This window comes from Macrosteles quadrilineatus, unplaced genomic scaffold (assembly GCF_028750875.1).
Source record: "Macrosteles quadrilineatus isolate MER2022 unplaced genomic scaffold, UCM_ALF_1.0 Scaffold_1__1_contigs__length_201487025, whole genome shotgun sequence".
In the NCBI taxonomy this organism is placed as follows: Eukaryota; Metazoa; Arthropoda; class Insecta; order Hemiptera; family Cicadellidae; genus Macrosteles; species Macrosteles quadrilineatus.
Window position 1 is genome coordinate 95,125,056 of NW_026542594.1, and position 14,221 is coordinate 95,139,276.

Sequence of the window (14,221 nt, forward strand, 5' to 3'; positions counted from 1 at the left end):
GACTATCTGTAATTGGACTCGTCAACCCAACTTTTAAAACCGGGTTTTATCCCTGCACTAATTGTGCGCAGCCTATCAGTTTGGTCCGCAGCTTATAAAGTCTCGAGCTCGTGAACCCGATTTTTTAAGCTGCGGCTCAAATACCGGTTATTTCCGGATTCTGGGCTCGGACTACGATAGTCCCGAGCTCGTGAACCGCCCCTTACAGTGCAGTTACCCGTTATGTTACCATATAAATATGGAATTTACAATGTATATCAAAATTTCTGTTGTAGTGTTTTCTGTTGTTGTATATTTCCACGGAAAAGACCATTGAGAAACTTTGTACACTATTTTCTGCTTATGGTTTACCTGAGGAGTTGGTGTGTGACAATGGCACACGTCTTTTACCAGCCTAGAGTTCAGGGAGTTTCTTAGGAAAAATGGTGTGAAATTAACATTTTTTAAGAATAAGAATGAGAATAAGAATAACATTCAGAATCATTCGGATTTAAAAAACCATATCATTTTTTTTAATAGCAGTTCTGTGGTGTCTACCAGATTGGTAACACTTAACCCAAGATAATGCGAAAGAAAAGAAACTTTTAACTTTTTTTGTTAACTTTTAATTTATGAGGAAGAATATAATTTGCCACACAGTCAAAAGCCTAGGATAGATCGCAGAACACACGAACTGTGGTGTGCGATCCATCCAAGCACTCCGATACACACCTGATTAAATCTGCTATGGCTAAAACTGTGCTCTTATTTTATCAAAATCCATATTGTTCCTTGATAAATAAATTATTGTCTTCAAAAAATGATAAGATTTGTTTTATTAGCTATTTTCTCAAAAACCTTTGAAAATGCAGGAAGCAGCAAAGGACACTGGCCGATAATTGTCAACATCCAATTTACTTCCTTTTTTAAACAATGGTTTTATTTCTGCATATTTAATTTGGTAAGGTAATATACCAGAAGTGAGTGACTGATCTATAATATGTGTAAATGGTTTTGAAACTTGATCGGCAATCCTTTTCAATAAAAGCCAAAGAACCTCATCCCATCCTGAAGATCGCTTGTTCTTCAATGATTTGATTATTTTATTAACATGATTTTCATCTACTGGACTGAAGTAAAAAAACTGGTTAACTTTGACTCCACTCATTTTTTTTTTCATTGCAAATCTAACTGCCATTTCCCTTGATGGTGAAATCTCATTCTCTAAACAAATATCAGTAAATTTATTGTTAAAAATATCAACTATTTTATTACCATCTTTTAAACACTTATTTTGGAAAACAATGTCTGAAAAGCTATTTCTTGAGTTGCCTTTAAACCTAATTCTCCATTAACAACTGACCTTACTGGCCTTACTTTTATTGTCTGCTTTCTCTATGAAAGGGGCGTTTGCATTTATTTTTGCCATAGAACAGACAGCTTTGAAATTTTGCTTAAAAACTTTACAATACTCTTTAAAGGCATGGTTATCAGATTGTTTTGCTAAGGCTTGCAATTCTCTGTTACTAGCACTTAATTCTCTAATCTCTGAATTTACCCATTTTTTCCAATTGTTTTTTCAGTATCCTAAATTTTCACTAAAATTCCAATTTTCCTCATTTAAAGTAGCCATAAACTGATCAGTTTTTTTGGCTGAAAAAGACCTACTATACCCGAGTTTCTTAAAATTTGCAGTCACCACTAAATTCAATTTCTATGCCAATCCATTTATAAAAATATGAACAATCAGTGTTTTTGATCCATGGGTACATGAAAAATAATAATAATTGGTTCCAGGTGTAGGGGTTTTACACTAATAGTTTCTTCCCTATTTGAACTTGACTTACCTTTACAATATCGTTTCCCTTATTTTCAATGCCATATATCTCCTGCAGCAGGTAACACAGCCCATCGACATAGAGACGTTGCTTGAGAGCTTTCAGGACATATGTGCCATCAGAATGTCTCTCTACCACAGCAATGCTCGTGTGACTCTGCTTCTGATCTGAAACATTGTCGTCATCAGTAAATGTTTACTGCTGGTAGGCCTATGGACTGTTAATGACTCTAAAATATGTAGTGGCTTTATCCCCTAAGACCCCTAATTTTAAACATAAAAAATCCATGTAGTTCAAGATGTACATTGAAAAGTAAGCTATAAGACAAAACTCGTATTAGAACATGATACAAATAAAGGATACCGCGGTGGACAGAGCTTTGCTTGGGAAGGCCTTGCTCTAAAGGAGAAGTTTTTTGGTCAGTCATTCAAATGATCTTTACTTCACTGTGAAAGCAGCTGTTAACATTTTTGTTAGCAACTTATATGGCTAATGTTGATAAAACGTTCAGAAAAAAAACCGTTTTTAAGTTCAAATAAACTGTTTATGGGATTTTATAGGAGGGATTGTTTTTAGAAATACTAATGATGACTGTAACTAATTGATTGATTGATTGATAACTCAGGAATATGATTCGTTCTCTTTAGTACTCATAGAAATCATTCACCAAATAAACTAATGGATTCAACATACTTGTAACTTATACCATTGATTCATTAGCCTGATTATAAATCTCGCATCTTGGAAGATGGATAATCAATGTTTACACTGTACTGTAGAATGTAGATGTACAGGGGGTTTTGTAACTCTCTAGTGCTTCAAATATACTAAATTATTTTCTTTTTTAAGCTCTACAACATGGTTTAGAAAGAAATTACAAAATTGTACACATGAAAACAAAAAAGTAAATCGGTCCTTGGTTCAGGTCTTACCGTTAGACCTACAATATTAGTTTATTAAACAATTTGTATTGTTTTAGTATTAGTATTAGTTGGTGAAAAATTTGCTAAAACAGAATTTTTTTAAACATGTAATAACTCAAGGCAGTGCAAAGCCTTGTTTCACGACACATGGTAGGTCAAAACCAGTGATCATCTTGATCAGTCAACGGATTTAGAGTCGTAAGAGAATATGCGAATGTGGTCTCTTGGCGCAAGGTGGCATGTAGATTGCAAGAGCTACTGACAGAAATAAACAGTAATTTAATTAGACAGTCCTCACCCAGAATTAAACATGTGCTTACGCATGATGAGGCCACTGCCATGTTTTGTTTTAATGTTGAAGACGAAGCCATAGCGGATTAAGCCTATCTAATGATGTCACTGTGATGACAAAACGCGTAGTAGTAATCTACAATAATTGGACCGCCAGAAGGTCCAATCACTAATTGATATTTGACGTTGCAGTTGTAGGAAATTAATTTTAGCTACTGGCGGGCTGAGAGAGAAGGGCCGAGCGATTGGCAGTTGATGTGGTTGAGATGAGAGAGCAACACAGCTTGGGATTTAACCTGAATAGTACTTTTTTTTACATGAGTGATAAAAAGTTTTAGAGCAGATTGAATGCTAAAACTCAATTGAATTTGTTTCCACACATCTTTATGGTACACAATACACTTTGGATTCCTAATCACAGGTTCTATTCATATAAATCCAAAAACTTCATCTCAGCTTCATAGTATATCCCATTCCATTTTTATTCTCGTACACTTGAACCACACAACTTATCCCAGTGCTTGGCTCGAAAACTGAACAGGCCGAGAAAACAGTGCACTGAGCCAGCCCGACTCATGAACCAACACGATCCACAGGCATTTGATGTTTCACGAGTTTTACCGACTTTGGCTGGGAACGGCTGGGGTCTTAATGAACCACTTACAACTGCTGCACAAACGACTGATGAGCTGTTCTCACAACGTGTATCCATACAAGCCACTGAGCAAGATCACAAGGAGTTTAGACAAACCATGTATCATGAGACCGAGGCTTAACTGTTTCAGATCACCCACACTAGAGCTAGATTCCTTACCTTCAGCTGGTCCCTCATAAGCAACACAGTGTATGGCTATAGGGATGACCTCTTTGTCAGGATTATAAGACAGTTCTTCATCTGTGTACCGGCTTGGATCAAAAATGTGAGCAGGTTGACTGAACAGCTGATTTGTGCCTCGCTTGTAGTAAAAAGTTTCTGAGGTCAAGGAGGGATCTTTGGGACAGTACCTTAAAAATAAACAATCATATGTTTAACTGTAAATATCAATGTATTACAGCTGAAATATTCTTTAAACTAGCTGTGTGCCCGTTCTACGCACGGGGATCTTATCGTAGATCGTAGTCAGTTAAACCCTTCTTATATTAAGCACAACAGTTGGTTTGCATACTTTCAGATATGCTGACAAAACTATTATATATACACCTTTGAAAATACAGTATCTGAGCGTTTCAAGCCAAAACTAATGCTTCGCAATTAAATGTCACCCGGATCTTGTTGGTCCATATTGCTAAATCCAATTATTCAGGGCCGATTTACCGAATAGGCACGGTAGGCACGTGCCTAGGGCGCGAGGTAATTGGCTTTTTTGGGGGGCACCAAAAATGTGGAAAATAAAAAAAAAATTGGTGGTTGCATGCGATTGCGGTAAACTTCTGATAATCCCTCGCGGCCGTATAGACATCGTAATCGTCTCCCGCGTTTGCGGCGAGATTCTTACTATTTTCAGCGGTCAGGTCGTTTAGACATAATTATCGTCTTCCATGATCGAAGCAATATACAGTATGAGCATATCCCGCGGTCGTGAGGAGATTATCATCGTCTACCACGAATGAGGCAAAATTCTGATCTTTTCCCGCGGTCGTAAGGACATTATCTTCGTCTTGCGCTATCGCGGTCAAATTCTGACCACCCCTCGCGGCCATGAAGACATCATTATATCGTCCCCCGCGGTCGTGTGAACATATTAATCGCCTCCCACGATTGTAAAAAAATGGTAATCATCTCCCTCGGTCTTGTGGAGATCGTCATCCTCTTCCGCAAATTAGGCAAAGTACTGAGCTTTTCCCGTGATCGTGTGGCCATTATCATCACCTTCCGTGATCGCGGCAATATTCTGATCATCCCTCGCGGCCATGTAGAAATCATTATTGTATCTTCCGCGGTCCTGTAGACATCGTAAAAACGTCTCCTGCGATTGTGGAAAAATTGTAATCATCCCCTCTGGACATATGGAGATCATCGTCTTCCGTGAATGAGGCAAAATTCTGATTTTTCCCGCGGTCATGTGGACATTATCATTGTCTTGCGCGATCGTGGCATAATTCCGATCGTCCCTCGCGGTCGTGTAAATCATTATTGTATCTCCCGCGGTCCTGTAGACATCGTAACCGTCTCCCGCAGTCGTGTATACATGGTAATCGTCTCCCGCAATTGCAGCAAATTGTTAATCATGTTCCGCAGTTGTGTGGAGATCATCATCGTCTTCCGCGATCGCGGTAAAATTCTTGCTGTTCCGCGCGGTCGTGTGGACATTATCATCGTCTCCCGCGGTCACGAAAACTGTTGTCATGCGCGATCACGGTAATTTGAAAACTCCAGGTAGAAATACAAAATTCACACATAATTCCAGGTTCATAAAATTCCCGCATGATTCCCGGATTTCCCGGTCGGTGGACACCCTTGTACATATATATATTGCAAAGGGGCGCTACTATTAGTTGTGCCTAGGGCGCTGACAGGGTCAAAAACGGGCCTGCAATTATTAAACTAAAAAATGCTATATAGATCTATGAGGCATAGCCCTGAGGTAGGCCTATAATTGAAAGTTACTTTCCACAATGGTTAAAAGTATTTAAGGTACTACCTCAACCTCACAATTTAACACTTTATTCGGGTGGACATTTTCATTATCAAGGTGCTCTTGTCCTTTCCATGAAACACTGAGAAATAAGAACATTTAATGAGACTAACATTAACTGTAATAGACTACTTAATGATATTCTTGGCTCACATAATTTTGAATTTTTAGTAAATTTTCCAACTAGAGTAACTGAAAAGACTGAGAGTGCTATTGATAACGTTTTCATTAATTTTTATCCCAACAGCATGCAAATTAGTGGTTTAAACACACAAATTTCTGATCACTATGCTCAATTATTAACCTTCAACTTGCCCAATAAAAATATGAACAATAAACCAATAACAAAAACAGTAAGAATATTTTCTAACCAAAATCTTAAAAAATTCTCAAATATGCTGAGTCAGGAAGGTTGGGAGGAGGTCTACTTTGCACCAGTAGAGTTGAAATTTAACATCTTCAACAGTATTTTTATGTATTACTTTGATACATGCTTTCCTATCACTAAATGTAGAGATACTCAGGGCTAGAGATATACAAGGGCTGGCTCACTCCTTTGATGTTAGCGGTCGCCGCCTGATCCTACTTCCCCTCCCCCGCCACTCCTCAGTGACGTAGCGGAGATACATCGGCGCGAGGCGCGACAGTAGCCTAGCACGGCAGTGCATATGTCGCCCGGCATCTACGCGCATATTATAAATTGTGTTTATAATAATGTAGTTTTATAGTGTGATTTTTAAAGCGTGTTTTGTTAACCCTCCAACTTGCAATGGGCGAACTCTGTAGTGGCAAGGCATTTTTGGCGATTTTGCAGTCATATTTCCGAAAATTCATATAAACTAAACCAACAGATCAAACCTATGAACCGTATTTATTATTTCCAACTCGAAGTGTTCGTAATTAAATGAAGAATTTGAAAATGGCAACGAAATAAATATTAAAAATATTGTAGAAAATATTGTCAGTAGGTAGAAAAATTGCTGCATGAACCAAAAATGTTTCATAAGATATACAAATTGTTTGGAATTGATTTCCCTACATGGAAATGTAAAAAGATTCCAATTACAATTTATACAAAGCTATGGCCCAAAAACAATAAAATGACAAGTTTCACGATTTTGCACAACAAATTTCAAATAAAAACCAAATAAATGTATTATCAAGAGATAAAGTAAAAGTAAACATTTTTAGGCAATAATATTGGAGGAGATCAAATGAAGTAAGAATTGTTTATGTATACTGATCATTTCAATAGATGTTTATGACTTTTAATAAATGTTTATATTTGTCTAGAAAAACATTTTGTTATTCACACGTATATATTATTTTAAAACCCCATACCAACTATATAAAATGAAAGTAAACTTATTCCCCTACATGAATATACATAGTTATAAAGGCAAATATACAAAAATAAATATTTTATAGTTTTTTCTATAAAATGCTGCTGTGCCTTTTTCATTGGCGATTAAATCGTTTGTTAATTATGACGAAATGTTTCAAAAACGGGCTAAATGTAATGTCCCAGACCTCAAATTAAGTAAGTATATCCACATAAAACAGTTTATAAACTAAATAAGTACAATTTTTACAACTAATAAATACGATTGAAGTGATAAAGTCAAACCCGCGATATTCGTTGCTGGTAAACAGTCAATGAAGTTCACAAAAACTGGCTAAAAAATAGTGTCTCAAGTTTCTAAAAGTAATGTCACATTACAGTCGAGGCACAATAAATAATATCGTAACGAAACATTTACAACTTATAATCACGATATAAACTGAAAAGTAAAATCACACCAAAACTTGACTTTTTAGTTATTGGTCAACAGAGATTGAGGTTAGTTAGTCAGGCAACTTAATGTATTTTTGCAACTATATGTTATTTTAATGTATTGAAATATGTAGGGCCTATAATAAAATGTAATTGATTAATTGAAATTCTTTTCCTTCCTGTAAAAGTTACAAAATACTAAGTATAGGTAATGTATTTTTATACAACCTCAATGTATTTTATATAACCTCAATGAATCCTAAAAGGTATGAATAAGTAATAAATAAATACAATTAATAATCCATACATTGAGATACATTCGAGCAATACAAACTCAGATATTACACAGTAACTTTAATGCATTGGATCAATAACTACAGTAATCTTAGCCATCACTTTACATTCCCCTCCCATCCTTAAATATCTACTAAAGTTAATTTTTTACTTATTAAAATTAATGTTATAAGTAATCCTATTTGAAAATCAATTACTTTTATAAAATACATTAATACCTAATAAAAAATGTCCAACATAGAGCTTAATAAACGCTAAATGTGCGGTAATACCAGCGCTCACACAGGCAAAGATATACGGTGCCGGGAGCCCGAGGTATCGCCGTGACGTCACAGCGGCGGAGGGGTTGGGGGCCACCTGGCATCACTTTCTGAGCTCGCGTGGCCTGGCCCTTGTATATCTATAGCCCTGAGAGATACTGATCAAAAAGTCCCTTGGAATAATCATGAGCTAGAAACAGAGAGGAAAAAAATTATAGAAAAAAGCACATTAGGGAGAATAACAAAATATGAATCTTTAGTGATTTCAGCCAAAGAAAAGAACAAAGCATTAAAAAAAATATTTTCAAAGCTAAACAAAGTTGTATGGATGAAAAAATTTTGAGATCAGGTAATGTGTCCAAAGACAACTTGGAATTTAATTAATTTAAATATAAAAAACAAAAAAAAAGGTTGTGAAGAGCATAGATGAAATAGAGGTAAATTCAAAAGTATATAATGACCCTACGGTTATATGTAACACTTTTAATGATTTTTATGTCAATGTAGTTGATTCTGATGTAATTCCAAAAATAAATACACCAAATTTACTAGTACCTAATTTAGTAATAAATAACCAACAAAATAAATTTAGATGTGAACCAATCAGTGAGACAGATATCAGTAAAATAATTTCCAAATTTGATAATAAACTATCATCAGGCTTCGACGATGTTCCCATAACAGTAATAAAGCATCCCAGAGTTCACTTAAAAAACCATTTGCACACTTGGTAAATTCATCATTTATATCCGGCATATTTCCAGATAAATTAAAAATTTCTAAAGTAAAACCTCTTTATAAAAAAGGGGACCAACTAGATGTTTCAAACTATCGCCCAGTAGCCTTGTTACCTGTCATGTCTAAAATTTATGAAAAAGCTATGTATAATCAGCTCGTTAACTTTTTAGAAAGTAATGATCTACTCGATAAAGAGCAGCACGGTTTTAGATCAAACCATTCTGTAATATCAGCGGCTGCTACATATATTGAGTCAATAATAAATTCAGTAGATAGGGGAGATAAAGTAATTGGAATATTTATGGACCTAAGCAAAGCATTTGACAGTGTATCTCATCATAAATTATTTAAAAAATTGGAAGGACTAGGGGTTGTAGGAATTTCACTAAAATGGTTTCAATCATATTTAACTGGCAGGAAACAGTTTGTAGAAATTACACACTTAAACAATCATAACCAGATGGTTAAAACAAGATCGCAGTTGAGAACAATTAAACATGGTGTACCACAGGGTTCTATTTTGGGTCCTCTACTATTTCTTACATATATCAATGGATTACCCAATGTTATTTCAAATTCAATAATGAATACCATCTGTTTATATGCCGATGATTCTAATCTTCTTGTAAGCGGAAAATCTGTTCATGATATAGAAAAATCTGCCATCGATAACTTGATGAACATCAATAACTTTTTTTCAGATCATCAGCTATTACTAAATCTTTCCAAATCTAATTTTACACGCTTTAATCTAAAAACTAATACCAATTCAGATTACCTGGTGAAAATTAGCTGGTGAAGATATACAAATTGTTGAGAACACTAAATTTCTAGGATTATACATAGACAGTAAATTAAGCTGGAATGATCATATTGACCATGTGGCAAATCGAATGTCAACAGGCCTATTTGCACTTTATCGATTATCAAAATTTTGTAAACTTGAATCCCTAAAATTGGTTTATTTTGCTCATATTCACTCACATTTATCCTTTGGTATAAGTATTTATGGAGGAACATCACAAGCTAATTTAGACAGAATTTTAATTCTCCAGAAAAGAGTATATGTTAAATTTGGATTGGCAAGATTCTGTTAGGGAAAAATTTGAAGAACTAGGCATAATGACAGTATATAGCTATTATATGAATCAATGTATATTATATACTGTCCAAAATTCAAATAATGTCTCACTGGTAGGGGATTCTCATCAATACTGTACCAGAAACAGAAATAACTATGTGTAGTATATTCACAAAAGAATAAAACAAACTAGTAAAAGAAAGAACATTTTTATCTTATTGCCATCTCAACACTAAAACAAACATCATAACAAAAACATAAACCATATGCTTTTAACAAGACAATATAGAATAGAATATTAGACATATGATCCAATATCACACTTCTCCCCCTTCAGATAAAGCTCCGCTTCTCTTACGTAGCTGGTCTGCGTGTTTTCGCTTCAGAAGTCCACCAACCCTGACTTGGTAGGATAGCTCACCAGTTCTTGATGCAATCACTCCTGGAGTCCAGCCGGCACCTATTTCTCTCTGCACCCAGACTTCTTCCCCCTCAGAAAATTCCCTACGTCTACTTTTGCCATCGTGATACTCCTTTTGTTTGAAAACTGATTCTGCTATCACGTCTTTCACCGTAGGCTTCAAATTGTCCAATGGAGATCGAAGTCTTTTGCCGAAGAACAGTTCAGATGGAGGTTTGCTCGTAGATTTTTGTGGCGTGTTTCTGTAGGCAAACAATAGCTTCGCCAACCTTTGTGTTTGATCTTGCCGTCACCTTTGCTGGACAAATATCTTGACTTGAATGTTTTGATGAACCGTTCAACTTGGCCATTCGTCTTCGGATGATATGGTGTACTGCAGACATGTTTTATCGCGTTATCCTTGCAAAACTTCTCAAATAGCTCTGACGTAAACTGTGTCCCATTGTCAGTGACTATCATTCTAGGAACTCCATAGCGAGAAAACCATTCCCGTAACTTGTTCACTGTACTGGCAGCCGTAATAGATCTAACCATTGATATCTCTGGCCATTTAGAAAATGCATCTACACCAACTAACCAATACCACCCATCAAATGGTCCAGCATAATCCAAGTGTAACCGTTCCCATGGACCATCTGGTACATTCCACGAGTACAGAGGTACCTCCGGTTCCCTTGGACGGTTCATCTGACACCCATTACAAGTCTTCACATACGTTACTATGTCTTCGTCAATCTTGCTCCACCACACATAGAATCGTGACAAACTCCGCATAGCTTCAATCCCAGGATGTCCTTGATGTAAAACACGTAGTGTTTTCTTTTGAAGGGTCTGTGGAACCACTATTCTATTTCCCCACATCAGAATTCCTTTCACAGAAGAGAGTTCTTCCCGTCTGTGAAAAAATGGAGACAAATATGAAAGATCATTAGGCAACTTTTGTGGCCATTGTGATTCCATAAACATCATTACCCGCTTGCAAGTCTCATCTTTTCTAGTTTCTTCTTGCAGTTCCTTTGATGTCAGAGCCATATCGTCTATCTTTTCCTGAACCAGTAGTTTTGCAGACAACTCTTCTCTTGATGGGAGGTCACTCTCGCTGGGCAGTCTAGAGAGTGCATCCGCCAACACGTTGTTCCTACCTTCTATATACTTTATATCAAAATCGTAGTTGTTTAAGAAAATAGCCCATCGAACCAACCTGTTATTCATCGTCTTGGTCAAATCCCGATGTTTACCAAATATTCTCTCTAAAGGCTTGTGGTCACTAGTTAAAGTAAAATGTCTGCCATAAAGATACTGGTGGAATTTGACCACTCCAAACACGCAAGCAAGTGCTTCCCTGTCAATTGATGAATATCGCTTTTCTGATTCCTGCAAAGTACGCGAAGCAAATGCAACTGGTCTTTCTTCACCATCGTGATCAGTTTGTAGAATAATTGCTGCTACACCAACCTCCGAGGCATCACAGGATACTGTTATGGGCAAATCATCTCGGTAAGGAACAACCGTTGCATCTTCTGCAATCAGATTGCGTGCTCTGTCAAACTCCTTTTGTTCTTGGTGATTCCACACCCAAGAAGTCTTAGAACTTGTTAATCGGTGTAATCTTGAACAAAGACCATGAAGATGAGGAATGAACTTCTCATAATAGTTGATGGCTCCCAAAAACGCTCGAAGCTCTTTCTTGTTTGTTGGAGTCTTGGCTTCCTTTAATGCCTTTACTTTATCTTCCCTAGGATGTATTCCATCTTGATCAATTTTATGCCCCAAATAGTAGACACTGTTTTGACCTAACTGACATTTTTCTTTCTTCGCCTTTATCCCCGCAGCTTAGAGACGTTTCAACACTGTTCTGACATTGCCAAGGTGCTCTTCTTTGGTTCTTCCACTGACTATGATATCGTCTATGTTCACCCCAACCAAAGGGATATCACTGAGGAGATTTTCCATGAAACGCTGAAATTTGGCTGGAGCATCAGTTAAACCAAATGCAAGGCGTTTGTAGCGGAAATACCCCATATGAGTAGCTATTATTAAGTAGTTTCGATCTTCCTCTGCAACCTCTAACTGTAAGTATGCATCTTTCAAATCAATTACAGTAAATAATCGACCTCCAGCAATTTTGTTTGTCAAATCAGCAAAAGTAGGCATCTGATAAACTTCAGGCACAATCGCCTTGTTCACGGTAACCCTGAAGTCTCCACAAATCCTAACCCTACCTCCTCCTTTGTTGACATTTACAGTAGGCGTTGACCAGACTATTGCTGTTTCACTTGGATCAACCTTCTCTAAGACTCCGCACTCAACAAGTCGGTTCAGCTCATTCTCTACGGAATTTTTCAAAGGAAAGGGTACTCTTCTGGCTTTCAGTGCAATTGGTGGAAAATCCTTCTTTACATGTATTCTAGCCTTTACTCCTTCAATTTTACCCAATCCATCAGAGAAAACACTATCAAATTCCTTCACCAATGATTGAGCTTCCTCTTCCGTAATATTCACATCATCATTTGTTACATTGTTTGATTTTACACTAACTTCAGGTGGAAGTTTCATTCCAAATGATACCATCCACGGAAGTCCAAACAATGGAATGTCATCTTTTTCCATTACTGCCACTGGTAATATCCTAGTTTCCCCATTCAAACACACTGACACATAGCATTTGCTTAAACATGCTAACGGTGTTTGACCATAGCCTGTCAACCCGGAGAGAGGTTTAACCTGGGGCTTACCAAGTTTCTTCCATAATGGCTGCCCAATTGTAGAAATTCTAGCACCAGAATCGAATTCCATAAGGCAGGGCAGTCCATTAACATTGACTCTTATTGAGGCACGTGGAGTTCTGTTTGAAATCTTCTTAAGAGCATGAAGATCAGATTCCACCTCATCTGAACTGTGCTCACCATCGGAATACTTCGTGTCAATTTTACTTACAAACTTCCTTTTGCACACCCTAGCAAAATGTCCTATCTTCCGGCATTTAAGACACTCCTGGCCTTTTGCTGGACATTTCTCCTTGACACATTTATATCTGCCACAGTTCTCACATCCATTCACTTGACCTGTTGTTTGCCGCTTCTTGACAAAACATACGTTCGATGTAGTACTGGCATTCACCTCGTTTCTGGCACGCTCCATCGACCTGGCCAGCTGGAACACTCTCTCTGCCGTGACAACACTGCCACCGGTCTCTACACCATCCGGCCAACGATGCCTTACTTCCACTTCAAATTGTTCATTGAACACCCCTGCGATGAAACGATCCCGGATCCGTTCATCCAAGCCTTGGCCATACCGACAGTGTTTGCTTAATTTCTTTAACCGTGTGAAATATTCCGTGAATGACTCACTTTCATTCCTAACAGCTCTTTCAAACTCAAAACGGGCAGCGAAAATGGTTTGGTTTGGACCATACAGTGTGAAAAATGCAGTCTTAATTTCTTCATATGAACAAGAATCAAGGTTCTTCGGGATGAAATAATTTTGCATCTTCTGGAGTGGTTCACTTCCCACATAAGCCAGTAGTAAGTCTTTTCTCGCCTCCTTACTACGCTCATCTGAACCCCCCAACCCTTTCACCCGACAAACACGTTGAAAATGTTCAATATACTCTTCTGCTGTTTCTTCACATTTGTATTTCTCAAAGACAAACTTCTCCATTTTCCTCTCCAACTCACTGAGAGACTCTTCATCAACTTCCCTATCACTCTTCTGCTTCTTTCTAGACATCCTCGTCGCCAGTGTAGTATATTCACAAAAGAATAAAACAAACTAGTAAAAGAAAGAACATTTTTATCTTATTGCCATCTCAACACTAAAACAAACATCATAACAAAAACATAAACCATATGCTTTTAACAAGACAATATAGAATAGAATATTAGACATATGATCTAATATCACACTATGCAACACCTTCCCATAGATTAAGATTTTTTGAAAAAAAAAACCAATGTATATGCGACATGGGTATAAAATGTTAC

General features: G+C 37.0%; 1 protein-coding gene across 1 annotated transcript in view; it reads right to left on the reverse strand.

The window, feature by feature from the left end:
- LOC128990314 (probable E3 ubiquitin-protein ligase MGRN1) overlaps positions 1 to 14,221 on the reverse strand; it is a 125,241-nt gene that overhangs the window by 47,706 nt on the left and 63,314 nt on the right. Inside the window, exons 4-5 of the mRNA XM_054412682.1 lie at positions 3,846 to 4,036; positions 1,827 to 1,984 (exon numbers count right to left, since the gene is read on the reverse strand). Of these exons, the coding sequence (XP_054268657.1) occupies positions 1,827 to 1,984; positions 3,846 to 4,036 (349 nt within the window). The remainder of the gene's footprint in view (positions 1 to 1,826; positions 1,985 to 3,845; positions 4,037 to 14,221) is intronic.